Raw genomic sequence first — 27538 nt, 5'->3', positions numbered from 1 at the left:
CCCACGCAGCGTGCGCTACCGGGTCTGACCGGCACCACCTCTGGCCCTGGGATTGGGAAACATCTTTCCCCGTCCTCCATCTGCTCCCCGACTGTGTGAATTGAAACGCAAGGAGTTAGCTTTGAAACTGGAGAGGTGCATCGCCCAGGAAAGCAGCGCAGGGTCTGAAAGAGCGATTGCAAAGGCAGCTTTTTGTTCTGCTGCCGGGTGTGTGCGAAGGCTCCAACTGTTTGAAGTTTGATCTGTATTTTTTCAGGCCGAGTAGCCAATGTCAGATTGGGTTTTTGTTTTTAAATTAAATTCCCCAAAGCAATTGTGCAGCCCGTTATTTGACATTGTGTAGCAGGCAGTGATGATTTCACAAGAGTTTGGGTTTCACTGCTGTTTCTAACCCTGCATTCTGCTCCAGTTAAGTCATTCTCTTTCCACTTTCACCTGATATAAATACATTTTAAAGGTATGTATTAACGCACTGCTGGCTTTGTGAAAAGGACCAGAACTCTTTTGTTTTGCCTGCTTGCTTGCTGCCTTTGCTGTTTTTGTCTCCAGACCCTGTCTCGTTTCATTTCAAAGTAGGACATTGCCCCCTCCAAACTTGAACCCCTGACTTGTGACCTCCTCTGCAGATTCTGTCTCAATTTGTTCTCTCTCTCTCCCTCGATGCTCCCCTACTTGTCCTCCCGTGCTTGAGTCTAGAACGAGGATCAAGGGGACACAATTTCAAGTGAAGTGATCTCCTGTTTAAGATGGGGATGAAGAAAGTCTTCTCTGAAAGGATTGGGAGTTTTTGGAACGCTCCTCCCCAGAGAGTAGTGACAGCAGGGTCATTGAATATATCCAGGGCTCTATTAGACAGATTTCTGACTGGTAAGGGAGTCCAGTGTTACGGGACAGGCAGGAAAGTGGAGTTAAGATCACAATCTGATCAGCCATGACCTCATTGAATGGTGGTGTAGGACCGAGGGGCCGAATGGCCTACATCTGCTCCTTCTGCTTACATTCGGAAATTCTTATAGTCTTACTTTAATTTGTCTTATTTTAAACCTCCCCTGCTGTATGCACACACTTACACACACATAAGCACATGCACACACACATACATGCAACACACCCATGCACATGTACACACATGCATGCACATGTAAACACATGCATGCACATGCACATGTACAGTGCACACATACACACATGTAAACATGCAGAGGTACACACACACACACATGCACACTAATATGCACATGTATGCACATACATGCACACTAATATGCACATGCACACACACACACTCACATACTACACACACACACACATACACAAACATGCACAATCTTTCGGAAAATGAGCAATATAAAGTGTTCTGTAGCCAGCCACAATCCAATGTCCCTTTCCTGTCAATGTGCATTACACAGTTTGCATCTTTTTTAGCTCACTATGCTGCCAGGGGCACCAAAACCACTGCTCTCTCTCCCCCACCCCCCGCTCCCCTCGCACCAAACATGTCTGTATTATTTTCCTGTCTGGAGTTCATGAACTTCATTCGGTTTTTTTCTGTGGGGCAGCAGAGCAATCTGACAGCAGAACGGAGCAAAGGGAAATATTTTAAAAAAAACAGCACGTTGCCATACGATCTAAGGGCAGATTTTAATCCTTCTGAGCTCCAAGGTCCCACGGGCCGACAGCATTCAAGCAATTCCCTTTACCTTTCACTGCCTGCTGGCACTGGGCAACAGACAGACTTCAGAGCTATTTATTGCAGTGAGAGATACAGCCAGCCTCACACTTGCACTGGACAGCCCAATCAGTGGCACAGTGGGTTAGGACTGCCACTCACAGTGCCAGGGACCTAGGTTTGATTCCCGGCTTGGGTCACTGCCTGTGTGGAGTCTGCACATTCTCCCCGTGTCTGCGTGGGTTTCCTCCCACAGCCCTAAGATGTGTGGGTTAGGTTGATTGGCCAAGCTAACTTGCCCCTAGTGTCAGGGGGAATAGCAAGGTAAATGTTGTGGGAATAGGGCCTGGGTGAGACTGTGGTCAGTGCAGACTCAATGGGCTGAATGGCCTCCTTCTGCACTGTAGGGATTCTGTGAATAACCTTTTTATTAGCAAATCGCTGGGTGCAACACCACCCCTCTCACCCCGCACCCCCCACCCCTCCACACTCTTCCCAAGTCCCCCACACCCCACCTCACAAGTGGATGCTTATAACCTGGGAAGATATCTTCAGTGCCAATGCTGAGGGTGTGCTGCACTGCCTGAGGTGCCACCTTTCACCTTAGACTTTAAACCAATGCCCCCTCATTTCCCCGATTGGATAAATTTTCCCACAGTACAATTTAAAGAAATTCAGGTATCTTTTACCAAAATTTGGTCATTTGCATTATTTCACCTCTGTGGGACTTTGCTTTGTGAAAATTGCCTGCCGCATTTCCTACGACACAACACTGACTGTGGAGATGTCCTGAGGCTGTGAGGGGTGCTACGTAAATGCAAGCTTTATTTCCCCCTCCTTTCTATTATTCTGTCATCCTTCCTTCCTCAGACCTTTTGCAGTTAAACATTACCTCTCCCTGATCCCGGGTTTGAATTTGGGGTGGATTTTGAGGAGGGCGTTAAGGTGAGGTGCTAATATAGAAATGTGACAGCAAGAGCCTCCGGTTCGCAAGGATGAAATTAGGACTTTTCCGAGTACCGCGTGCCCCATTGTGTGGAAACACTCAGGTCGGAGCTTTCCGACTATTCATGTTGGCAGGATCCTCCTGTTCTGCCAATGGTGCACCCCCACAGCGAGTTTCTCGGCAGCGTGAGGTGGCTTCAATGTGCACCAAAGTGCCATTGAGAAGGTCCTGCTGTTGGCCAATGGCACACTGCCTCCCACCACCAAAATACACCCCCTCCCGCGGGGAGGCCACAGGAAAGCCGGAGAATCCCGTCCTCAGTGAATGTTTATCAACAGCGAAACAGGCATTAAATCACATTCTAATGTCCTTTAGGGAAGGAAATCTGCTGTCCTTTCCTGGTCTGCGTGCATTTCTTCCAGGTGCTCTGGTTTCCTCCCACGGCCTAAAGATGTGCAGGTTAGGTGCATTGGACACTGTAAGTTGCCCCTTAATGTCCCAAGATGTGTAGGTTAGTGGGATCAGCGAAGAAAATAGGTGGGGCTGTGTGGATAAAGAGATGGTTGGCCTGGGTAAAATGCTTTGTTGGAGAGCCAGTCCCAGATCCTTTTTGCACTGTAGGGATTCTATGAATCTATCAAAACCCTTCATGATTTGAATGCCTCTATGGCCAAGTGGTATTATTGCTAGACTGTTAATCCAGAAACTCAGCTCATGTTCTGGGGACCTGGGTTCAAATCCTGCCTCAGCAGATGGTAAAATTCAAGTTCAATAAAAAAATACCTGGAATTAGGAATCTATTGATGACCATGAAGCCATTGTCGATTGTCGGGAAAAAACAACCTGGTTCACTAATGTCAGGGAAGGAAATCTGCCGTCCTTACCCGGTCTGGCCTACATGTGACTCCAAGCCACAGCAATGTGGTTGACTCTCGACTGCCCTCTGAGCAATGGCAGTTGGGGATGGGCAATAAATGCTGGCCAGCCAATGGCACCCATGTCCCACAAATGAATAAATTAAAAATGAAATTTCCCCTTATCCTTCCCTTGTCTAAGGAGAAAATTTCCCAGTCCCTTCACTTTAACTGAAGTTCCTCATCCCAGTTTCTCGTCAAGTGGATCTCCTCTGCACCCTCTCCCAGGCCTTGACGTCGTTCTGAGAGTGTGTCCAAAATTGGGTGAACTACAGGGCACAACCTCAAAATAAGGGGGGGGGGGTGCAGTTTAGAATGGAGTTGAGGAGGAACTTCTTCACTCAAAGGGTGGTGAATCTCTGGAATTCTCTGCCCATTGAAGTGGTGGAGGCTACCTCGCTAAATATATTTAAGTCACGGGTAGGTAGATTTCTGATCGATTAGGGAATTAAGGGTTATGGGGAGAAAGCAGGAAAGTGGAACTGATCCACTTCAGATCAGCCATGATCTTATTGAATGGCGGGGCAGGCTCGAAGGGCTAGATGGCCTACTCCTGCTCCTATTTCTTATGTTCTTATGGGTGCAAAACTCCAGCTGTAATTGAGAAAGTATTTTACACAGGTGTGGCAAAGCCTCCTTGCCTGTGAACAGTTTACAAAACTTGAGAATCCTGTCTGCTCTTTGTTTCAACGGGAAGTGTTGCTTTGCTGTTTCTCATCAACCTGACCTGCCTTTGTTTCTAGGTTCAATGATTAACGGATGGGGTTCCGCCTCAGAGGAGGAGCGCAATATGTCTAGCCGGCGATCTAGCGCAGTTAGCTCCTCCTCCGACTCCATCTTCACTGATGGCGACTTTGCCCAGGCTCTCGCCACTGCGGCAGACAGGGCTGGCTTCAAGATGGAGGGCACCAGCTTAATGAGGACAGGTTTGTACCCAAAGCTGCTTCCTTGCCGAGAGCTGACCTCGCACGCTACACCGAGGCTTTCATCGGGCCTCTCTGTCTCTCTCTCTTTCTCCGTCTCTTCTGTCTCAGATTCTAATCTGGGAATTGTGGAAAACTCTGGTGTCTAATGGGCTTTAACATGCATGGCTTGGGATGCTGGCAGTGGGCTCTGATGACCTCATCTTGTGCTCTGGTGAACTTCCATCAACTCTGGTGCCAATTCTGTAAAGAATAATTGCATGGTCTTTTTGCTTCTTACTTCCCTGTGGTTCTTGTATTGTGTCACATGTTGGCATCTGTCTTTGGTGCTACCCAGGCCATTGTGCCTGCTTGGCTTTGCAAATTTAATTCTCTCTCTACAGTTTTCTCTCTCAGGGGTTGTGGAGGCTTACCGTGGCTCTTCCGCTCTTTGGGTGGACATCCGGGGGCTATTTGACCTTGAGGAGCATCGCTGCCAATCTGATTGTCCAATTGTCACCCTCCACATTCAACACACGAGCCCTTTCTATCAGAAATCAGCCCAGGGCGCTCAGGAGCAGAGGCCTTGGCGGATTTTCCTGCCCTTTCCCACTCCTTCTCCTCCCTCAGATGCCCAACTAATTGTTGCACCTCCTCACTGCCCTCCCCTGCTGCCCTAGTCCCACTTGTAATGAGTCTACTCAGAATAAAGCAATGATAGAACCCAACAGCTCATCACAGGACTAGAGGGCACAGCCTCAAGATAAGCGGGGGGCGGGGGGGGCGCAGTTTAGATCAGAGTTGAGGAGGAACTTCTTCACTCAAAGGATGGTGAGTCTCTGGAATTCTCTGCCCGTTGAAGTGCTGGAGGCTACCTCGCTAAATATATTTAAGTCACGGGTAGATAGGTTTCTGGTAGACAAGGGGATTAAGGGTTATGGGGAGAGAGCAGGAAAGTGGAACTGATCCACTTCAGATCAGCCATGATCTTATTGAATGGCGGGGCAGGCTCGAAGGGCTAGATGGCCGACTCCTGCTCCTATTTCTTCTGTTCTTATGTTCTTACTCGTTAGGGTCTCTTGCCTGCAGTTTTCAGAGCACCCTGGATGTTAGTTCTTCCTACTCCCCCACCGCCCCCTCTCCCCCCCACCCCCCACCCCCGAGCACCACCATGCCTTTAATTTTCAGAGCATCTGTAATATTGTGAAAAGCCTCGCGACGATTCACGGGCATCCTTTCAGACATAACCTTGGCACCCAGCCCCAGAGGGAGACACCAGGACAGATGAACAGAGGCTTGGCCCAAAGGTTCTGAGGAGCGTCGTAGAGAGGAGGACGATGGAGAGAATCAGAGAGGGAATTCCTAAGCTTAGGGGCCAGCCAGCTGAAAGCATGGCGCCAAAACTGGAGCAAAGGGAATGGGAGATGTGCAAGAGGCTAAGAACCGGAGAAGTCGCGGAGCTCTCAAAGGGTTGTCAAGCTGTCTGTTCTCTTGCCACTGGTGTTTTGAGAAACTCGAAGACGACCCTTATTGACCTTCTTCCCCAATCCCCCACCTCCCTCTCCTCAATATAATCCCACTTGTAACCCCCCATCCATTAGGCCCCAGTCTCTGTTTGGTAACTCCTGACAGCCGCGTGGTCAATGCCCCTGCAGGGTAGCATTGCAAATTGACCGAGTTCCATGGTTTGGCAGAGACCACGTCATGCCAGTAGACCCATAGAATCGTACAGCATGAAGGAGGCTGTTCGGTCTGTCGTGTCTGTTCTGGGTCTTTGAAAGAATCATCAAATTAATCCCACTCCTTCTCTGAACTTTGCCAATAGCCCTGCAAATGTTTCCACTGCAGGAATATCACCCCTGTGCTCCCCCCCCCAGTTGTTTGCCTTCACCACCTGGACTGCAGTGGCTCACTATCACTTTCTCAAGGGGCAATTAAGGATGGGTTGTAAATGCTGGCCTGGCCAGTGACACCCACATCCCAGGATCTACAACTGAATCTGGCCCCATTACACTTTCAGACCATACCAATGCCTTTCTGAAGGGGATAACTCAGTTCAGCCACTGGGCAATCAAATTAGTTCAAACCACAATGGACAATTTTTATTGCCACAGTTCCGGCTGCTCTGCTAAATACTACATCATCGCTGCTGTGGGTATTCTTCCTGCAGCACTCTCCATTCAGATCGTGAATGTAGCCCAGTCCATCACACAAACCAGCCTCCCATCCATTGACTCTGTCCACACTTCCTGCTGCCTCGGGAAAGCAGCCAGCATAATTAAGGACCCCACACGCACCCTGGACGTTCTCTCTTCCACTTCTTCCGTCGAAGAAAACACACAAAAGCCTGAGGTCACGTACCAATCAACTCAAGAACAGCTTCTTCCCCACTGCTGTCAGACTTTTGAATAGGCCTACATTGATTATCTTTCTCTACACCCTAGCTATGACTGTATCATTACATTCTGCATTCTCTCTTTTCCTTCTCTATGAATGGTATGCTTTGTCTGTGTAGTGAGCAAGAATCAATACTTTTCACTGTTTTCCAATACATGTGACAATAATAAACCAAATCAAATCAAATTCTGCTCCTCCATCTTCATTCATATTGCTTTTCAGTCTAGCCAGAGGCACTGAGTGTTTCTCCCCTCCTCTCACTACCTCCTCCCTCCCTCCCTCACCTCCTCTCTCCTCCCTCCCTTACCTCATCCCCCCCCCACCCCTCGGCTTCTGCCCTCGGCCTTCTCCCATTTCCTCCCCTCACTTCCCCTCCCCTTCCTCTCTGCCCGTCCGTCCCTTCCCTTCCCATCCTCTCCATTCACCCCTGCTCCTTCCCCTCTCTCCCCTCCCTGCACGCTCCCTCCCCGCTCTCCTTGCCTTCCTGCTTTTCCCTCCCCTCTCACCCTCCCTCTCCCCAGCATTAAGTCAACCAGCTGCCTGTTTTTCATCTGAGTTAGTTAGTGACTGCTGTCTTTGGGGTGTTGGAATGTTTGAATGGAAAGTAGATCCCTTCCCTCGAGCCATAACATCATAGAGCCACACAGCACGGAAACAGGCCCTTCAGCCCAACCAGTCCATGCTGACCATGGTGCCCTCCTAGCCCATCCCAATTGCCCACGTTTGGCCCTCTAATCCTTTCCCATCCATATACTTATCCAGATGTTTTTTAGAAAGCGAAGGCTGGCAGAGACTCGATAGAGACCTTTAGAATTATGAAAGGATTTGATAGGGTAAACATAAGAAAGATGTTTCCTATTGTGGGGGAGACCAGAACCAGAAGGTCATAAATACAAGATAGTCACTGATAATCCTGATAGTTTGTACTCAGCAGAAATTGATCCCTCCAGTGAGAATGACCCACCAGAAGAGAAAGTGCTGGAAAATCTCAGCAGATCCGGGAGCACCTGTAAGGAGAGAGAAGAGCTGACGTTTCGAGTCCAGATGACCCTTTGTCAAGACTCAATCACCCACCATTGTACAATCCCTCCACCACCCGGTTCCCTCAATGATTGGAGAGATTTGCCTCGATAATCCAGGCAGCTATTTATAGACCTGTAGAAACTCCATGAATCCGACTGAAAATGCTTCATCAAAAGTATGGTGCTCATGAGGAATGTTTCCCCTTGATTAGCTGAACAACTTCAGATCAAGATGAAGGTCAATTCATGGGATAAATTTGAGGGTGAAAGCCAAACGTTGGAAACAAATTTATCACACGCCAGGAAATTTTGGGTGGAAGGACCAGAGAGACCATGGTGTGCCTGTCCATAGATCCCTGAAGGCAGCAGGTCAGGGTAGATAAGACGGTTAAGAAGGTGTATGGGATACTTGCCTTCACCAGCCAAGGCAGAGAATATAAGAGTAGGGAGGTTATGATGGGATTGTATAAAACACTGGTTAGGCCCACCAGCTGGAGTACTGTGTGCAGTCCTGGTCACCACACTATAGGAAGGATGTGATTGCACTGGAAAAGGTGCAGAGGAGATTCACCAGGATGCTGCCTGGGCTGGAGTGTTTCAGCTCTGAAGAGAGGCTGGTTAGGCTGGGATTGTTTTCCTCGGAGCAGAGAATGCTGAGGGAGTGATCTGATTGAGGTTATGACAAACATCGATAGGGTGGACAAGAAGAAACATTTTCTCCTTAACAAAGGGTTCAGTAACCATGGGGCACAGATTTAAGTTAAGGGTCAGGAGGTTTATAGGAGATGTGAGGAAAAACTTTTTCACCCAAGGGTGGTGAGAATCTAGAACTCACTGCCTGAAAGCGTGGTAGAGCTGGGAGCCCTCACAACATTTAAGAAGCATTTAGATGAGCATTTGAAAAGCCGCAGTGTACAAGGCTACGGACCAAGTGCTGGAAAACAGGACTGGAATAGAGAGGTACTTACTTGGTGGTCACCACAGCCACAGTGGACTGAAGGCCCTCTTTCTGTGCTGTAAGACTCAATGGCCGGAACCTTACCACCGTTCACGCCAGCTGGATTTTCCCACCCTGCTGCGGTGAACGGAGATATGGCTGGGTGCCAAATGCACCAATCTCAAGGTAGCAGGAGCGTGGCAAGAACAGCCGGTGAGATCGCGCCCAATGATTCTCATGCTAAAGGCTGAATTCAGCTGGGGGCAGCAACCCCATTATTTCAAATGATCTTATTGGAATCGACAGGAAGGTTGCAACTGGAACCATAGATTAAAATACATTGAGGTCATTGATTCATGGGTATCATTACAACATACTGCAGAAATCGTGTTTGATAGCTTATTTGGAAATATGCTTCAAGCAGCATGTCCATTTGATGTGGTATTCTCACTATTTCTCACACTAATGATCCTGCTCACACTCATCTTAGTCCTGTCTTCAGTGACCTGCTGTTCTCTCTCCCTGCTGCTCTCTCTTCACTTTCTTTCTCCACTACAGTGACTCCCAGGATGTATCTGATTCCTATTAGCAATTAGAGTCTTCAATAAACCTTTTGTCCCAACTGTTTTAACTCTTATTTTATCAGATGGGATTTGGTAAGCACGTTGCACTCTGATTTACAATGCTTTGAGTGTATTAACTCCTGCTTTCCATAAATTCCGATAATCACCTTCATATGGAGACTGCAAATAACGTTCGGAATTGGAAACAGGAAATCTGGGTAATATTCTGATTGACGTCACCTGTCATTGGAGCTCTTTGACTGGATGTGGTGGAGTTGAAGAGAGCTGTCTCCATCGACATGGGCAGTCTGGTCTCAGGGAGGTGAATTTGAAAGTGTCTCACTCATTCAGGATGTTTATGGTTCCCATTTTAGATTGCGAGAACCATTTACTGTTTCTGAATCTCATGATTTTGAGCTTTTCTTTATTATTTGTTTGTGAGACGTGGGTGTCACTACCCAGGTCACCGTTTATTGCCCAACTCTAATTGACCTTGAGAAGGTGGTGGTGAGCTGCCTTCTTGAACCCGCTGCAGTCCATGTGGTGTAGGTGCACCCACAGTGCTGTTAGAGAGGGAGTTCCGGGGGGAACAATATGCATGCGTGCCTGCATGTGTGTGCGTGCGTGAATGTGTATGTGTATATACATGCATGTGCATGTGTGTACATGCACATGTTTGTATGTATGTGCATATGTGTGCATGTGTGTGTATGTAGATGCATCTGTGTGTGTGTACATGTACGCAGTTGTGTGCGTGTGAGTGTGTGTGCAGGTGTGCATGTGCACATGGGTGCATATGCACACGTGTGTTTGTGTGCATGCACATATGTGTGTGTATTTGCATCTGTATGTGCATGTGTACGTTTGTGCACACTCGCATGTGTGTGTGTGTGTGTGTGTGTGTGTGTGTGTGTGTACGCAAATATCTTCTTTTTGAGTTCCTTGCCTGAAAACAGGTCCTTGGTGATACCTTGCTGAACCCCAGCTAAATGCCTTGATGTCATATTCTGGGTGAGACATTGAAGGAATCCAATTGTGCCCAGCATGTGTGTGCCAGTCTTTGAAAAAGCTATTTGATGACCTCCTGATCCACTGCTCCTTCTCACTAGCCAGTGTTGTTCCTGCTGCCAGCAGGGGCAAGGAGATGTACAAGGCAGATATTTTGCACAGAGGGTGGTGGGTGCCTGGAACTCACTACCAGTGGAGATAGTGGAAATGGATACGGTAGTGAGTTTTAAGGGGCGTCTTGACAAACATATGAATAGGATGGGATAGAGGGATATGGTCCCCGGAAGGGTAGGGGGTTTTAGTTAATCCCGGCAGCATGATCGGTGCAGGCTTGGAGGGCCGAATGTTCCGATGCTGTAATTTTCCTTGTTCTTTGTTCTATTTTTCCAGTTCTCTTTTGAGAGTTATTATTGAACCTGCTTCCACAGCCCTTTCAGGCAGCACCTTCCAGATCACAACAACTGGCTGTGTACAATTAGTTTCCTCACAATGACTCTGCGTCTTGGGCCGATTGTTTTCCATCTGAATCCTCAGGTTCCCCACTCTCCTGGCACAGAAAACTATTCCTCTTTATTCGCTCAACTGAAACTCTGCATAATCTTGAACTGCAAGGGAGTTAAAGTCTTAAACTTTATTGATTCGTGTCGCAAGTAAGGCTTATATTAACACTGCAATGAAGTTACTGCGAAAATCCCCTAGTCGCCACACCTCTGGCACCTGTTCTGGTACATTGGGGGAGAATTTAGCAAGGCCAGTGCACCCAACCTGCTCATCTTTCGGACTGTGGAAGGAAACCAGAGCAGACATGGGGAGAACGTGCAGAATCCACATAGACAGCGACTCAGGCTGGGAATCGAACCCAGGTCCCTGGCGCTGTGAGGCAGCAGTGCTAACCACCGTGCCACCGTGCTGCCAAAGGATTATGGGGAAGAGGCAGGAAAGTGACGTTGAGATTACAATCAGATCAGCCATGATCTTATTGAATGGTGGAGCAGGCCTGACGGACCGAATGGCCTACTGCTACCCCTTTCTTCACATTATTAGTTGTATTACATCTCCTCTTAGCCTTCTCTTCAAAAAGGTGAGCGAACCCAGATTGCCCTGTTCCTCATCCCTGAGACCAGTCCAGTGAATCTCCTGCAAGCTCTCCAGCAAGGTCAAGATGCCCTGGTGCTGGGAACTGTACGCACTGTTTCAGTTGGAGCCCGGGGAGTGACACCGCAAAGTGTTAGAACAACGGCCGAACAAGTCTTTAACCTTCTGTCTCCCCTTTGGGGTTTCTTATGCCAACAGGTAAAGGCTATTCCTCTTCACAGAGGCACCAGCCCAGCAGTCCCTTCTCCAGCAGCGGCAGTGTGAGCGCGGCTCACGGTCAGTGCCAGAGGTCCAGACCTCCAAAGAAACACAAGCCAGCTGGGGTCCGACTGGAGCAGCCCTCAGCGCCACACCGCCGGGAGGCGGCAGCAGATGGTGAGTCCTGGGTCTGACCGCCGTCCACCAGGGCTGGATTGAAAGGGATTGAGTTTGGGTGAAGGAAGGCGCTGGATATGTCTGCTCCCTGACCACCATTATCCACAGCAGGAACTTGCATGTATGTCGCAGGAAAACCTCCCAAGGGCCTCGCGTGACCAGAACTCACAGTTTGACACTGATGCGCACGAGGAGACGCTTGGGTCAATGATTAGAAGCTCGATCTAAGAGCTCAGTATTGAGGTGGGTCTTAAAGGAAGGAAGAGATAAAAGAGGGAGGAGGGTGTGATGGGCAGGTGGGAGTTGTGGGGTTGGGGGTTTTCAGAGTTTAGGGACGAGGTGGCTGAAGGCACAGTAGAGAGAATTTAGAGACACACAGGAAACTGGATTTAGGTGAGCACAAGTCTCAGTGGGTTATGGGCTGGAGAGGTTACACACGTGGGATCGGACTTGGCCAGCAAGAATGTTAAATCCAATTTTGAACATATTAAATCATTCATTTTTCATCTTCTATGACAGCACAACTCACCACGTCAATAGGCAAACTGAAACTTCATCTGAAAGGTGGAATCTCCAGCAATGTAGCACTCCCTCAGTACTGACCCTCTGACAGTGCAGCACTCCCTCAGTACTGACCCTCTGACAGTGCAGCACTCCCTCAGTACTGACCCTCTGACAGTGCGGCACTCCCTCAGTACTGACCCTCTGACAGTGCAGCACTCCCTCAGCACTGACCCTCTGACAGTGTGGCACTCCCTCAGTACTGACCCTCTGACAGTGCAGCACTCCCTCAGCACTGACCCTCTGACAGTGCAGCACTCCCTCAGCACTGACCCTCTGACAGTGCAGCACTCCCTCAGTACTGACCCTCTGACAGTGCAGCACTCCCTCAGCACTGACCCTCTGACAGTGCAGCACTCCCTCAGTACTGACCCTCTGATAGTGTGGCACTCCCTCAGCACTGACCCTCTGACAGTGTGGCACTCCCTCAGCACTGACCCTCTGACAGTGTGGCACTCCCTCAGTACTGACCCTCTGACAGTGCAGCACTCCATCAGTACTGACCCTCTGACAGTGCAGCACTCCCTCAGTACTGACCCTCTGACAGTGTGGCACTCCCTCAGTACTGACCCTCTGACAGTGCAGCACTCCATCAGTACTGACCCTCTGACAGTGCAGCACTCCCTCAGTACTGACCCTCTGACAGTGCGGCAATCCCTCAGTACTGACCCTCTGACAGTGCGGCACTCCCTCAGTACTGACCCTCTGACAGTGCGGCGCTCCCTCAGTACTGACCCTCTGACAGTGCGAGATGGGTCTATCACTGTATAACACTGGGGTACAGTACTGGTGGGGACGGGTCTGTCACTGTATAACACTGGGGTACAGTAGTGTTGAGGATGGATCTGTCAGTGTATAACACTGGGGTACAGTACTGGTGGGGAAGGGTCTGTCGCTGTATAACACTGGGGTACAGTCCTGGTGGGGACGGGTCTGTCACTGTATAACACTGCAGTACAGAACTGGTGGGGACGGGTCTGTCACTGTATAACACTGCAGTACAGAACTGGTGGGGACGGGTCTGTCAGTTTACAACACTGGGGTACAGTACTGGTGGGGACGGGTCTGTCATTGTATAACACTGGGGTACAGTACTGGTGGGGACGGGTCTGTCACTGTATAACACTGGGGTACAGTACTGGTGGAGATAGGTCTGTCACTGTGTAACACTCGGGTACAGTACTGGTGGAGATGGGTCTGTCACTGTGTAACACTGGGGTACAGTACTGGTGGAGATGGGTCTGTCACTGTGTAATACTGGGGTACAGTACTGGTGGAGATTGGTCTGTCACTGTGTAACACTGGGGTACAGTACTGGTGGAGATAGGTCTGTCGCTGTGTAACACTGGGGTACAGTACTCGTGGGGATGGGTCTGTCACTGTATAACACTGGGGTACAGTACTGGTGGGGATGGGTCTGTCACTGTATAACACTGGGGTACAGTACTGGTGGGGACGGGTCTGTCGCTGTATAACACTGGGGTACAGTACTGGTGGGGACGGGTCTGTCACTGTATAACACTGGGGTACAGTACTGGTGGGGACGGGTCTGTCGCTGTATAACACTGGGGTACAGTACTGGTGGGGACATGTCTGTCGCTGTATAACACTAGGGTATAGTACTGGTGGGGACGGGTCTGTCACTGTATAACACTGGGGTACAGTGCTGGTGGGGATGGGTCTGTAACTGTATAACACTGGGGTACAGTACTGGTGGGGATGGGTCTGTCACTGTATAACACTGGGGTGCAGTACTGGTGGGGTCTGTCACTGTATAACACTGGGATACAGTACTGGTGGGGACGGGTCTGTCGCTGTATAACACTGGGGTACAGTACTGGTGGGGACGGGTCTGTCACTGTATAACACTGGGGTTCAGTACTGGTGGGGACGGGTCTGTCACTGTATAACACTGGGGTACAGTACTGGTGGGGACGGGTCTGTCACTGTATAACACTGGGGTTCAGTACTGGTGGGGACCGGTCTGTCACTGTGTAACACTGGGGTTCAGTACTGGTGGGGACGGGTGTTGACAGGGGGAGCGCGTTGGAGGGAGGGTCTGCTGAGGAGCAGTGGAGGATCTTTAAGGAGATCTTTCTTGGTGCTCAGCGGAAATTTATTCCGATTGTCAAAAAGGACAATAGGAGGAGAGGTAATAAGCCGTGGATAACGAAGGAGGTGAAGGAAAGTGTTAAATTAAAAGCGGAGGAATTTAGAGTAGCTAAGAGTAGTGGGCGAGAAGAGGATTGGGAGAGGTTTAAATGTCAACAAAGATTGACAAAGAAGTTGATAAAGAAGGGTAGGAGAAACTATGAAGCTGGGCTAGCGCTTAATATAAAAAAGGATAGCAAGAGTTTTTATAAATATATAAAAAGGAAGAGGCTGGCTAGGGTGAACGTTGGTCCTTTAGAGGATGAGAACGGGGACCTAGTGGTAGGGGATGGGGATATGGCTAAGGTATTGAATAACTTTTTTGTTTCTGTCTTCACGGAGGAGGACGTGAATAATTTGCCGGGTGTTAGCGATGGAAAGGTGGTAGGACTGGAGGGTCTTAATGACATTACTGTTACTAGAGAGGCGGTGCTCGACAGACTGGAGGGGCTGATTCTGGACAAGTCCCCAGGACCGGATGGAATGCATCCGAGGGTTCTGAAAGAAATGGCGGAGGTGATAGTGGATGCCTTGGTGGTTATTTTCCAGATGTCGCTGGATTCCGGGAAAGTGCCGGAAGATTGGAAAACGGCTAATGTTACGCCGTTGTTTAAGAAGGGTGCCAGGCAAAAGGCGGGGAATTATAGGCCGGTTAGCTTAACGTCTGTGGTAGGTAAAATGTTAGAATCCGTCATTAAGGAGGAAATTGCGAGGCATCTTGAAGGGAATTGCTTGATAGAGCAGACGCAACACGGTTTCATTAAAGGGAAGTCGTGTCTGACAAATTTACTGGAGTTCTATGAGGATGTGTCTAGGGCGGTGGATAGAGGAGAGCCGGTGGATGTGGTCTTTCTAGATTTTCAGAAGACGTTTGGCAAAGTACCTCACAAGAGGTTATTGCAGAAGGTCGAGGGACATGGAGTTGGGGGTAGGGTGTTAGCGTGGATAGAGGATTGGTTGTCAAATAGGAGGCAGAGAGTGGGGGTCAACGAGTGCTATTCGGATTGGCGGATGGTGACTAGTGGAGTGCCCCAGGGGTCGGTGCTGGGGCCTCAGCTTTTTACCATTTATATAGATGATCTGGAGGAGGGAACCGAGTGTAGAGTGTCGAAATTTGCTGATGACACCAAGATTGGGGGAACGGCAAATTGTGCGGAGGGTGTGGAGAGTCTGCAGAAGGATCTAGATAGGCTGGGCGAATGGGCCAGGAAATGGCAAATGGAATTTAATGTTGGCAAGTGTGAGGTGGTCCACTTTGGTAGGAATAATGGTAGGAAGGACTATTACTTACGTGGCGAAAAACTGCAGCAGGCGACGGTGCAGAGGGACCTCGGGGTCCTTGTGCATGAGTCGCAAAAACCCAGCTTGCAGGTGCAGCAGGTGGTCAGGAAGGCGAATGGGATGCTGGCCTTCATAGCGAGGGGGATTGAATATAAAAGTAGGGAGGTCTTGCTGCAGCTGTATAGGGCATTGGTGAGGCCGCAGCTGGAGTACTGTGTGCAGTTTTGGGCGCCGCACCTGCGCAAAGATATTTTGGCCTTGGAGGGAGTGCAGAGGAGGTTTACTAGGCTGATACCGGAGTTGAGGGGGTTGAGCTATGAGGAGAGGCTGAATAAACTAGGCTTGTACTCGTTGGAGTTTAGAAGAATGAGGGGAGATCTCATTGAGACGTATAAGATGATGAATGGGATGGATAGGATAGAGGTGGAGAGACTCTTCCCGCTCAAAAAAGACAGTAGGACTAGGGGGCACAGCCTCAAGATAAAGGGGGGGCGGTTTAGAACGGAGTTGAGGAGGAACTTCTTCACTCAAAGGGTGGTGAATCTCTGGAATTCTCTGCCCGTTGAAGTGGTGGAGGCTGCCTCGCTAAATATTTTTAAGACGCGGGTTGATGGGTTTTTGATAAGAGAGGGGATTAAGGGTTATGGGGAGAGGGCGGGAAGGTGGAACTGAGCCACGACAGATCAGCCATGATCTTATTGAATGGCGGGGCAGGCTCGAAGGGCTAGATGGCCTACTCCTGCTCCTATTTCTTATGTTCTTATGTTCTTATAACACTGGGGTACAGTACTGGTGGAGATGGGTCTGCCGCTGTATAACACTGGGGTACAGTACTGGTGGAGATGGGTCTGCCGCTGTATAACACTGGGGTACAGTACTGGTTTGCTGCTCATTAATATACTGCTCGCTTTAGAAATGCAGCAACTCACTGCTCCTTCCTGATCTGTGCAACCCGCAACATTCGATATCTGTTACGTTGTGACATCAGTGCACCGCGTCTGTCGGCAGTGCATTGTCTGGAGCGTCTCTCCCTTCAAGCAATCAGTCCTGGGCAGGATTTATCAGCTGGATTTAATGGGGGGTGATGTTGTGACAGCATTGCCATACAAGCAGCAGCCAGGAGAGTGAGGAGCCATAATTGATCAGAGCTATAAAGACAAACCAAGCTGAAAATGGGCAGCTGTCACATCGAGTGTTTGTGCAAACATCTCGCTAGATGGTGCGGGAAATCTGGCCACCTTCTCTTCACCTGAGAGCTGGAACCAGCTGCCCTTCACAATGCCATGCCTGTCAGAAGTTCAGTGGAGTAACTGAAGGTGAATCCCGTGGTGTGCCCAGTGACTCGCATCATCTTGTACTCCTGTCTTCCCTCAGCGTGACGTTGGCTGAGGGGAGCGATGCCAATACTGGGGAGCAGAACGAGTTTGTATTGTGCTGGGGTCTTGTCACATCTCCAGTGTGCCCCAGAGAGAGCTCACTATTCATTCCAGACAGCCAGGTGTTAGCACTGAGCTCTGCCAGCTCTGACAGAGCAGGCCAGCGTACTGCAGGAGCTAAAAAAACCAAAGGAGGCATCAACTAAAATTGCTGCACTTACTCATCACGCCTTATCGACAGCATCTGTGGAGAGAGAAGTAGCAAACATTACATTACCTCTGTTCATTACATTACAAATAGCAAACATTACCATCACCTCTACTCATTATATTACAAATAGCGAACATTACACTTCCTCTATTCTGAAGGAATCATTCCCTCCGCAGTAACTCGCTCATGTCCTCTCTCACCCCCTCCACTTCCCGTCCCACTTTGCCAAGAAAACAATGGAGATGCGGCTCCCCCTCCTTCACCTCCTTCCCTTTCCCCCCATCCAGGGGGGCCCCCCCATCACTCCCTCCAGTTGAAACGGGGTGGGATTTTCCTGCCCCATCCACCATCAAGATCGTCCAGTCCTGTCGAAAGTCACTGGGCCACCACCCCCCCCCCGCCATGCAGCGGGTCTGGAAAATCCCATCCTCAGATTTCCTTGTACTCTTTTCAATTACGTAAGCTGCGTTCACTGGACGCAGTGCAGACTCCTCCACAATGGAGACACCAGACACAGATTGGGTAACCATCAAACACCTCAGGTCAGTCCACATGCATGACTTTGTGCTCCTGATTGATGGTTGCTTTAATGTAGCTCCCACTCTGTCCTCTCTATCCTTGCCCTCCACATCCTTGCCCTCCACATCCAATTCGATGAAAACTCAACAAATAGCACTCAGCTTCCCATTCAGCACATTGGAGCATTGAGGACTCCAACATTTATCTCTCAACCCACAACGTAATACTATTTTCATCCTTGTCCACTCAACATCCCCCCCCATCCCTGTCTCGATAAGAAGTGCAGGGGAATTCTGCACATTGTCCTGGACCAGTATTTATCTCTCAACCAACATCAGTGAAAAAAGCAGTGACCTTTTTCTGTTTTATTCATTCATAGGGACATGGATATGACTGGTTGGGCCAGCATTTATTGCCAATCCCTAGTTGCCCGAGGGCAGTTGAGAGTCAACCACATTGCTCTGGAGTCACATGTAGGCAAATTTACTTCCCTAAAGGATGTTAGTGAACCAGATGGGTTTTTCCTGATAATCAGCAATGGTTTCATGGTCATCGGTAGATTCTTAATTCCAGATATTTTTAATTGAACTCCAATTCCACCATCTGCCATGGTGGGATTCGAACCCGGTTCCCCAGAACATTAGCTGAGTTTCTGGATTCATAGTCCAGCGATAATACCACCAGGCCATCGGCTGCCCTTGTCATTATTACGTTGTAAGTTGTGGGATCTTGATGTGTGCAAACTGACTGCTGCGTTTTCCTCATTACAGCGGTGAGTAGACTTCAAAGCACTTCAATGAATGGAAAATGGGATGAACTCAGGTCATGAAAAGTTCGATAGAAGTGTGAACCTTTGATCCGATATAATATCAGCCCTCTCACCGTGAGCTGAGTGGGGAGGAGGGGGTGGGTGGTGGGGCGCAGTGAGATGAGTGAGAGTCTCTATGGGAAATACAGTGGAAGGTACTGGGGAATCGGATGGTTGGGAAGTGCCAGATTTCTGTGACAGAAACAGGCGATAGGATTTGTCACGGGACAGGATGGGGGGTTAATTAAGTCAGCACTAATTTCTCCTCTGACCAGCCATCCATAAAGAAGCTGCTTTGATTTATTTCCCTCTTTACGAATGGTGGCGTTATTCCCAACACTTTACCTTTGATATGACCCAGTGCCACCCCAAATATGTTCCATATTTATTCCAACTTTGCTGAGGTTTTTCTTTCATTCTCGGGATGCAGGTGTCACTGGTAAGGCCAGCATTTATCACCTGTCCCTCCTTGCCCCTTGGGAAAGTGGTGGTGTGCCATTGGCTTGAGCTGGTGTCTGGTGAAGGTGACCCCCCACCCCGCACCCACCCTTCCACTATGCTGTCAGTCCAGGATTCTGATGCAGTGACAGTGAAGGGATGACGAATGGTGAGTTAGTGGGGCAGGAGCAGGTTGGAAATGATGGAGCTTCCAGGTTCCCAGATGTGTTGAGCTGTGCTTGTGAAGACAGTGCAGCGCAAGATCCATCTTGCATTTGAAGCTTGCGACATTCCTATTTTGGGCGGCACAGTGGTTAGCACCGCTGCCTCACAGCACCAGGGACCCGGGTTCGATTCCCGGCTTAGCTCACTCTATGTGCGAAGACTGCACGCTCTCCCCGTGTCTGCATGGGTTTTCTCCGGGTGCTCCGGTTTCCTCCCACAGCCCAAAAGACTGGGTTAGGTTGATTGGCCGTGCTGAATTTTGCCCATTCATGTCGGGCAAATAAGTGGGATTATGGGGATACAGCCTGGGTGGGACTGTGATTGACGCAGGTTCGATGGGCCGAATGACCTATTTCTGCACTGTAGGGATTCTATGAGTGCTTGCTACTACCTGCAACAAGGGGGAAGAGGTGAAGAGTTCAACAATGCCCACCATCGATTCCCTCGGCTTGGTAAATATAAGCAGGAGATCACAAGAACGAGGTGTCTCAATCGCGTGAGGTTATGTTTGACCTGCTGTGTTTTCTATTTTTTCACAAAGACTTGCCTCCACCACCTGACCCTCCACCATGTCAGGGTTCAAAGCTCCAATCTGGGCAAGCACCAAAAGGAACAGGCGTGGCGGGTTCGCTAGAGAGACAGCAACTACCCTGCCTAGAAGAGAACGTGGAACATCTGGCCAAAACATCTCTAGACCACATGCATCAAGAAGACTCACGGAGCAAACTGCAACAGAAGCCAACACTTGGGTCAGGTACGAGAGCGAGAGGCCAGAGTTCGGAAGCTCATAAGAAACTGGGGAAATCCCTATGCAATAAGGAAGGGGTGGTGTTTTTATTGAATTCACATCCTGTGTTGTGAGTTAACGCCTCCGAGGTGGACTCAGTCTAATCTCGATGGAGAAATCTATCACAAGGCAATTGGTTGAGGTGTGCACTGTCTGAGAGTATAGTGCAGGCAGGTTCAATCAAGGTGCTGCGTTCAGAAGGGAATTTAATGGTTATCGGAAAAGGAAGGGTTACTGGGAGAAGTTGGGGGAATAGCACGTGGTGAATTGCTCATTCAGAGAGCCGATGCAAATATGATGGACTGAATAACCTTCTACTGCACGGCACAAATTATGTGATTCTGTATCTAACTCCAAACTGTACCTACCCTGGAAACGTTTGATGAGGACGGTGTAGAGGGAGCTCTACCCTATATCTCACCCTGTGCTGGGAGTGTTTGATGGGGTGGAGATGCTGGCATTGGACTGGGGCAAACACAGTAAGAAGTCTCACAACACCAGGTTAAAGCTCAACAGGTTTATTTGTAGCAAATGCCATTTTGGAACTGGCTGCTCCTTTGTCAGGTGGTCAGGAGTTCTGATCACAAATAGGGCATATAAACTCAATTTACATGGATAATGATTAGAATGTGAGTCTTTATAGCTAATCAAGTCTTAAAGGTACAGACAATGTGAATGGAGATAGCATTAAGCACAGGTTAAAGAGATGTATGTTGTTTCCAGACAGGAAAGTTAGTGAGATTTTGCAAGCCCAGGCAAGTTGTGGGGGTTACAGATAGTGTGACATGAACCCAAGATCCCAGTTGAGGCTTTAACCTGTGCTTAAAGCTCTCTCTACTCTCACTGTCTGTACCTTTAAGACTTGATTAGCTGTAAAGACTCACATTCCAATCATTATTCATGTAAATTGAATTTGGGTCTTTATATGCCCTGTTTGTGATCAGAACTATCACCCACTTGCTGAAAGAATAGCCAGCTCTGAAAGCTAACGGTGTTTGCTACAAATAAACCTGCTGGACTTTCATCTGGTCTTGTGAGACTCCTTACAGTGTTTAATGGGGACAGTGTAAAGGGACCTTTACTCTGTATCTAACCCCGTGCTGTACCTGTCCTAGGAATGTTTGATGGGGACAGTGTAGAGGGAGCTTTACTCTGTATCTAACCCCATGCTGTACTTGTCCTGGGAATGTTTGATGGGGACAGTGTAGAGGGAGCTTTACTCTGTATCTAACCCCATGCTGTACTTGTCCTGGGAATGTTTGATGGGGACAGTGTAGAGGGAGCTTTACTCTGTATCTAACCCCGTGCTGTACCTGCCCTGGGAGTGTTTGATGGGGACAGTGTAGAGGGAGCTTTACTCTGTATCTAACCCCGTGCTGTACCTGCCCTGGGAGTGTTTGATGGGGACAGTGTAGAGGGAGCTTTACTCTGTATCTAACCCCGTGCTGTACCTGTCCTGGGAGTGTTTGATGGGGATAGTACAGAGGGAGCTTTACTCTGTATCTGACCCCGTGCTGTACCTGTCCTGGGAGTGTTTGATGGGGACAGTGTAGAGAGAGCTTTATTCTGTATCTAACCCTGTGCTGTACCTGTCCTGGGAGTGTTTGATGGGGGACAGTGTAGAGGGAGCTTTAATCTGTATCTAACTCTGCAACTCCTTTCACCTGCTCATTTGCTTGCCTGCCTCCCCTGTGCTAATCTAGTTTAAACCCTCCCTCATAGCAGTAGCAAATCTGTCCCCCCCCGTTCAGATGCAACCCGTCCCTCTTAAACAGGTACCTCTGCCCTTAAAAAAAGATCCTACTGATCTCAGAATCTGCATCCCTGCACCAATTCTTTAGCTATGCATTCATCTGCCATATTCTCCTGTTTTACACTCACTAGCAGGTACCACTGGAAGTAATCCAGAGATTACCACCATTGAGGCCTTGTTTCTTAACCTATTTCCTAGCTCTCTGTAATCACTCCTCAGAACCTCGTCCCTATTTCTATGTACATCACTTGTGCCAATGTACGCAATGACTTCTGGCTGCTTCACTCTTCCCCCTTGAGAATGTTCTGCAGCTGACCTGAGATATTCTTGACCCTGGCACCTGGGAGGCAACACACCACCCTGGCCCCCCCATTGCAGCCACAGAATCTACTTCCTGTCCCCCTAACGCACGAGTCTCCTATCACAATGGTCCTGCTTTCTTTTTATGCTTTCCCGCTGTGTTCAAGTGCCAGTTGTAGTGCCACAGGTTTGGCTACTGCTGCTTTCACCTGAACGGTCGTGTCCCCTCCTCCCAAATGATATACTTGTTTATAAGGGAAATGGCCACGGGGGACCTCAAAGAACAACACAGCACGGGAAACAGGCTCTTCGGGCCCGCACCGCCATTTCAACATTGTGAGTCCCCTCTCCATCCATGACCCTTGTCTATGCTTATGGCACTCCACGTTGGAAACTAGATTGAGGGGAGACTAATTCAGGGACAATTTGTTACACCAATCAGCCTAAGGGTGTGGGAGGAAACTGGAGCACCCGGAGGAAACCCACGCAAGCATGGGGAGAATAAGAACATAGGTAGTAGGAGTAGGCCATCTAGCCCTTCGAGCCTGCCCCGCCATTCAAAAAGATCATGGCCGATCTGAAGTGGATCAATTCCGCTTTCTCCCCAGAACCCTTAATTCCCTTGTCTATCAGAAACCTATCTACCCGGGACTTAAATATATTTAGCGAGGTAGCCTCCACCACTTCAACAGGCAGAGAATTCCAGAGATTCACCACCCTTTGAGTGAAGAAGTTCCTCAACTCTGTTCTAAACTGCCCTGCCCCCCTTACCTTGAGGCTGTACCTGCTAGTCCTGCTGTCCTTTCTGAGCGGGAAGAATCTCTCTACCTCAATGAATGCGCAAACTCCCACAGACACTGGCCCAAATCCATGTATCTACACAGCAAACGGTGATAGTCACTGAGCTGTCATGTTGCCCACCATCTGGTCCACGTTAAGCGTACACTAACGACGTGAAGCACTAGGCTACTCTCGAAACATCCAAGAGCAGCCCTCAAATGACCTACTGCGTGTATGCCCCTTGTTGGACAAGTGCCTCCTGCACTCTCTGGCTGCTCTCTTTGCCTTTCCTGGTGGTCACCCAGCAACTCTCTCTGCCTGCATCTTAGGTGTGACTGCCTCACTAAAACTCTTATCTATGAAGTGTTCAGCATTCCGGATGAGCCTGGGTGTGCATCCAGCTCCACCTCCTTAACTCAGTCTCCCAGCAGCCGCAGCCAAATGCACTTCCCACAGGTATAGTCATCAGGGATAACGGAATTCAACCTGAGTTCCCACATCCTGCAGGAGGAGCATATCACTGCCCTCATTGCCATCCCAACAGCACGGAGTCTAAAGAGAAAAGTTAAGAGCGTGTTCCCTGAGATTACTTGTTCTCTGCTGAGATGCCGTTTGCCGAATTCTCGTGAGCAAAAGCCCCACCACTTGAGCACTCTGCTACAAATTTTCTAATAGTGTATCCCTTTCTTTTCCTCCTTCCCTTCTTCATCTTTAACACAGAGCCCTGGTATCTTTAAAGTCAATCTGGGAGAATAGTCCCTGTCTCATGTTAAATGTTCTGTCCAGGAAACAGATGTCTGACTTAAGAATCAGCAGCTGGAGAGACCATTCAGCCCCTTGAGCTTGCTCTGCTATCATGAAGATCATGGCAGATCAGCTCGCAGCCTCAGTGCTACTTCCCTGCCTGTTGCTGATGCAGCTCGATTCTCCTGTTGGTCAAACTTCCGTCTGCCCTAGGAAGGTCCTTTGTACATTCAACGCCTTGCACTCCTTCAGTTCAGCATTGAACATAGAACATTACAGCGCAGTACAGGCTCTTCGGCCCTCGATGGTTCCACCGGTCGGCGCAACAATCTAATGACCCGCTAACCTAAACTATTCCAATGTTATCCATATGCCTATCCACTGACTATTTGAACGCCCTTAAAGTTGGCAAGTCCACAACTGCTGCAGGCAGGGCATTCTATGCCCTTACTACCCTCTGAGTAAAGAACCTACCTCTGACATCTGTCCTATAATTACCACCCCTTAATTTAAAGCTATGTCCCCTTGAGTTGGCCATCACCATCCAAGGAAAAAGGCTCTCACTGTCCACCCTATCTAACCCTCTGATCATCTTGTATGCCTCAATCAGGTCACCTCTTAACCTTCTTCTCTCTAATGAAAATAACCTCAAGTCCCTCAACCTTTCCTCATAAGACCTTCCCACCATACCAGGCAACATCCTGGTAAACCTCCTCTGCACCCTTTCCAATGCCTCCACATCTTTCTTATAATGTGGTGACCAGAACTGTACGCAATACTCCAAGTGCGGCCACACCAGAGTTTTGTACAGTTGCAACATGACCTCACGGCTCCGAAATTCAATCCCTCTACCAATAAAAGCTAACACACCCTATGCCTTCTTAACAACCTTATCAACATTGGGTCTGTCAGCCTGGGCTCTGTCCCAAAATCTCTGGAGTTAAACATATTCCCACGCTATTTCTGGTCAGGTGCAGGAATGCACAAGTCTGAGCCACAGCTGAGATGGTTTAACTTACCCCTCAGGATCAAATGAGAAACACCTGAACTGACTGTGTGCAATTCCCCAAATCAGACTGTACATTGCTTTTGGTGTTTTCCAGATGAAATCCTCATTCCGTACAGCAAGCCGAGCTTCCCGTCACCGGGCCACCTTAGTGGTCACAGTTCATCTGGAACAGCCTCATCGAAGGGATCGACCGGACCCAGGAAAGGTGTGCCCTCACGAGGAGGTCCAGCAATCGCAAGTCATCAGCGGAACATTAGTGACCTTCCAGATGTAGGATATATGGGATCGTGTGGTCAAGGGCAGTTTTTAGGGGATGTATGTAAGTACTTGGGCTGCTGGGATGTAGGAAGGCTTGCGGAGTTTAAAAAGAAGAAAACGTAACTCGCTAAACCTTTTACGACTCGCTTGTTGGGCATAACGCTGGAACTGTATAAAACACTGGTTAGGCCAGAGCTGGCGTGCCATTCTGGCCACCACATTATCGGAAGGATGTGATTGCACTGGAGATGGTGCAGAGGAGGTTCTCCGGGATGCTGCCTGGGCTGGAGGGCTGAGCTATGAGAAAAGATTGGAAAGGCTGGGGCTGTTTTCCTTGGAGCAGTGATGTTTGAGTGGAGACATGTAAAAAGTGCACAATGTTATGAGGCCTTAGATAGAGTGCATAGGAAGGCACTTTTCACAAGATGGGTCAACATTCAGGGGGCAGAGATTTAATGTAAAAGTCTAAGTTCATAAGATATAGGAGCAAAATTAGGCCATTCGGCCCATCAAGTTTGCTCTGCCATTCGATCATGGCTGATATGTTCCCCATTCTCCTGCCTTCTCCCCATAACCCTTCAACCCATTCCCAATTAAAAATCTGTCCAACTCCTCCTTAAATTTACTCACTGTCCCAGAACCCACCGCACTTTGGGGTAGCAAATTCCACAGATTCATAACCCTTTGGGGGAAGTAGTTTCCCCTCAACTCTGTTTTAAATTTGCTGCCCCTTATCCTCAGACTATGACCTCTGGTCCCAGAATGCCCCACAAGAGGAAGCATCCACTCCATGTCTACTCTATCCATACCTTTTATCATCTTGTAGGCCTCAATTTGATCTCCCCCTCATTCTTCTAAATTCCAGAGAGTGTAGGCCTAAACTGTTCAATCTCTCTTCATACAACAAACCCCTCATCTCTGGAATCAATCTAGTGAACAGGAGGCTAAGAGATAAATAGAGGAGAATTTATTTCACCCAGAGGGTGATGGGAATCTGGAATTCACTGCCAGAAGGGGATGTTGAATCAGAAAATCTCAAAGAAGTATTTAGATATTCACTTGTGCCGCTGTAATCTCCAGAGCTATGGGCCAAGCACTGGAAAATGGATCTGGGGTAATATGCTGGCAGGGATTGAGAATTGGTTAAAAGACAGGAAACAGAGAGTAGTAATAAATGGGTCTTTTTTAAGTGGCAGCCAGTGACTAGTGGGATCTGTACTTGGGGCTCCACGCATTCCTTTAAAGTTAAAGTTTAGTTATTATCACAAGTAGGCTTACATTAACACTGCAATGAAGTTACTGTGAAAACTCTCTCATCACCACATTCCGGTTTGGGTGCACTGAGGGTGAATTTAGCATGGCCAATGCACCTTATCAGCACGTCTTTCGGGCTGTGGGAGGAAACTGGAGCATCTGGAGGAAACCCGTGCAGATACGGGAAGAATGTGCGAACTCCACACAGACAATGACCGGGAATCAAACCCAGGTCCTGTGCTGGTGCTAGCCACTGGGCCGCCATGCCTACCACAATATTCAGAATGTACATGAATGATTGGATAAGGGAACGAAATGTAGTATTCCCAAATTTTGTTGACAACACCTAACTTTGTGGAAATGTGAGTAGATGGGAGGCTGGTTTGCGTGATGGACTGGGCTACATTCTGCATTGTAAGATTCCTACCCCATCCTAACATTTTGTTCTCTGCTTGTTCCCCTTGCCGCAGAGTGCTGAAGAAACGTGTTCCTGAGATTCTGCAGAGCGAGCCGAGCCTCACAGATACGACGACACTGAAATGGTGCAATGAACCTCCTCCTTATTTAATGTATTATGACAGAATCTGTAAATGTGATGTAAAGTCCAGATAACACAGCCACACATGTATCCCCACCATAACTCTTGAATACATTGCTTGTCATCCCTTTGATCACCTTGCTTCCCCTCCAATTCACCCCCATCACCCCTTCCCTCTCTTCTTGAACCCACCGCACCCACCCCCCCCCTCCCCCCCCGTTCCCCACCCCCCAAAAAAAATAGACTTGACAGGGAAGAATCCAAAAATGAATAGAAAATTAGCCATCACAGCCTGAGAGACAAAGGGATTTCTTATGTAAATAATTTCTGTTGCATTGCTATACAAAGTTCACCTTGTTTTTTTTTTGACTTTTCATCGTGTAATGTCAGTTTTTTATTGGTCTGTTGTACTATATGTGAATCGATTAGGCAGAGATGCCATTAAAAATTGAAAAACAACACAAAAAATGTTTTTTAAGGTTATTACTGTATCACTTTTCTGTTTATATATTCTGTTTTTTGAAGTTTGCACTGATTTTTTTTAGTGATAAGCACAAACCTTTAGAGTACCAACAAAAATGAAGAAAGCAGAAGATTAAATCGACGGAGCCGTAGATGCGGGGGATTTTGTTTAGTGTGTGTCTGGCAGTGAACGTGCGTGGGCCTGTTTGTGTACAAGTGCACGTGTGTGCGTTCGAGCCTGTGTTCATTTGTGTG

The 27538-nt window shown here is 48.6% G+C and overlaps 1 protein-coding gene across 14 annotated transcripts in view; it reads left to right on the top strand.

The window, feature by feature from the left end:
• Positions 1-27029, top strand: part of robo2 (roundabout, axon guidance receptor, homolog 2 (Drosophila)) — a 509899-nt gene extending 482870 nt beyond the window's left edge. For 7 of the 14 annotated variants that reach the window (XM_080203348.1, XM_080203346.1, XM_080203353.1 and 4 more), the window contains 5 exons: positions 4273-4455; positions 11652-11828; positions 19940-20152; positions 24866-25090; positions 26754-27029. In XM_080203348.1, the coding sequence (XP_080059474.1) occupies positions 4273-4455; positions 11652-11828; positions 19940-20152; positions 24866-25090; positions 26754-26755 (800 nt within the window). In that variant the 3' untranslated portion in view covers positions 26756-27029. The remainder of the gene's footprint in view (positions 1-4272; positions 4456-11651; positions 11829-19939; positions 20153-24865; positions 25091-26753) is intronic. The other 7 variants (XM_080203357.1, XM_080203355.1, XM_080203356.1 and 4 more) reach the window with 2 other exon arrangements.
• The last annotated feature ends 509 nt before the right edge of the window (positions 27030-27538 follow it).

This window comes from Carcharhinus amblyrhynchos, chromosome 15 (assembly GCF_965287045.1).
Source record: "Carcharhinus amblyrhynchos chromosome 15, sCarAmb.v2.hapA, whole genome shotgun sequence".
Taxonomy (NCBI): Eukaryota; Metazoa; Chordata; class Chondrichthyes; order Carcharhiniformes; family Carcharhinidae; genus Carcharhinus; species Carcharhinus amblyrhynchos.
Note: the sequence above shows the minus strand (reverse complement) of the source record. Positions and strands in the feature narration are given on the sequence as shown.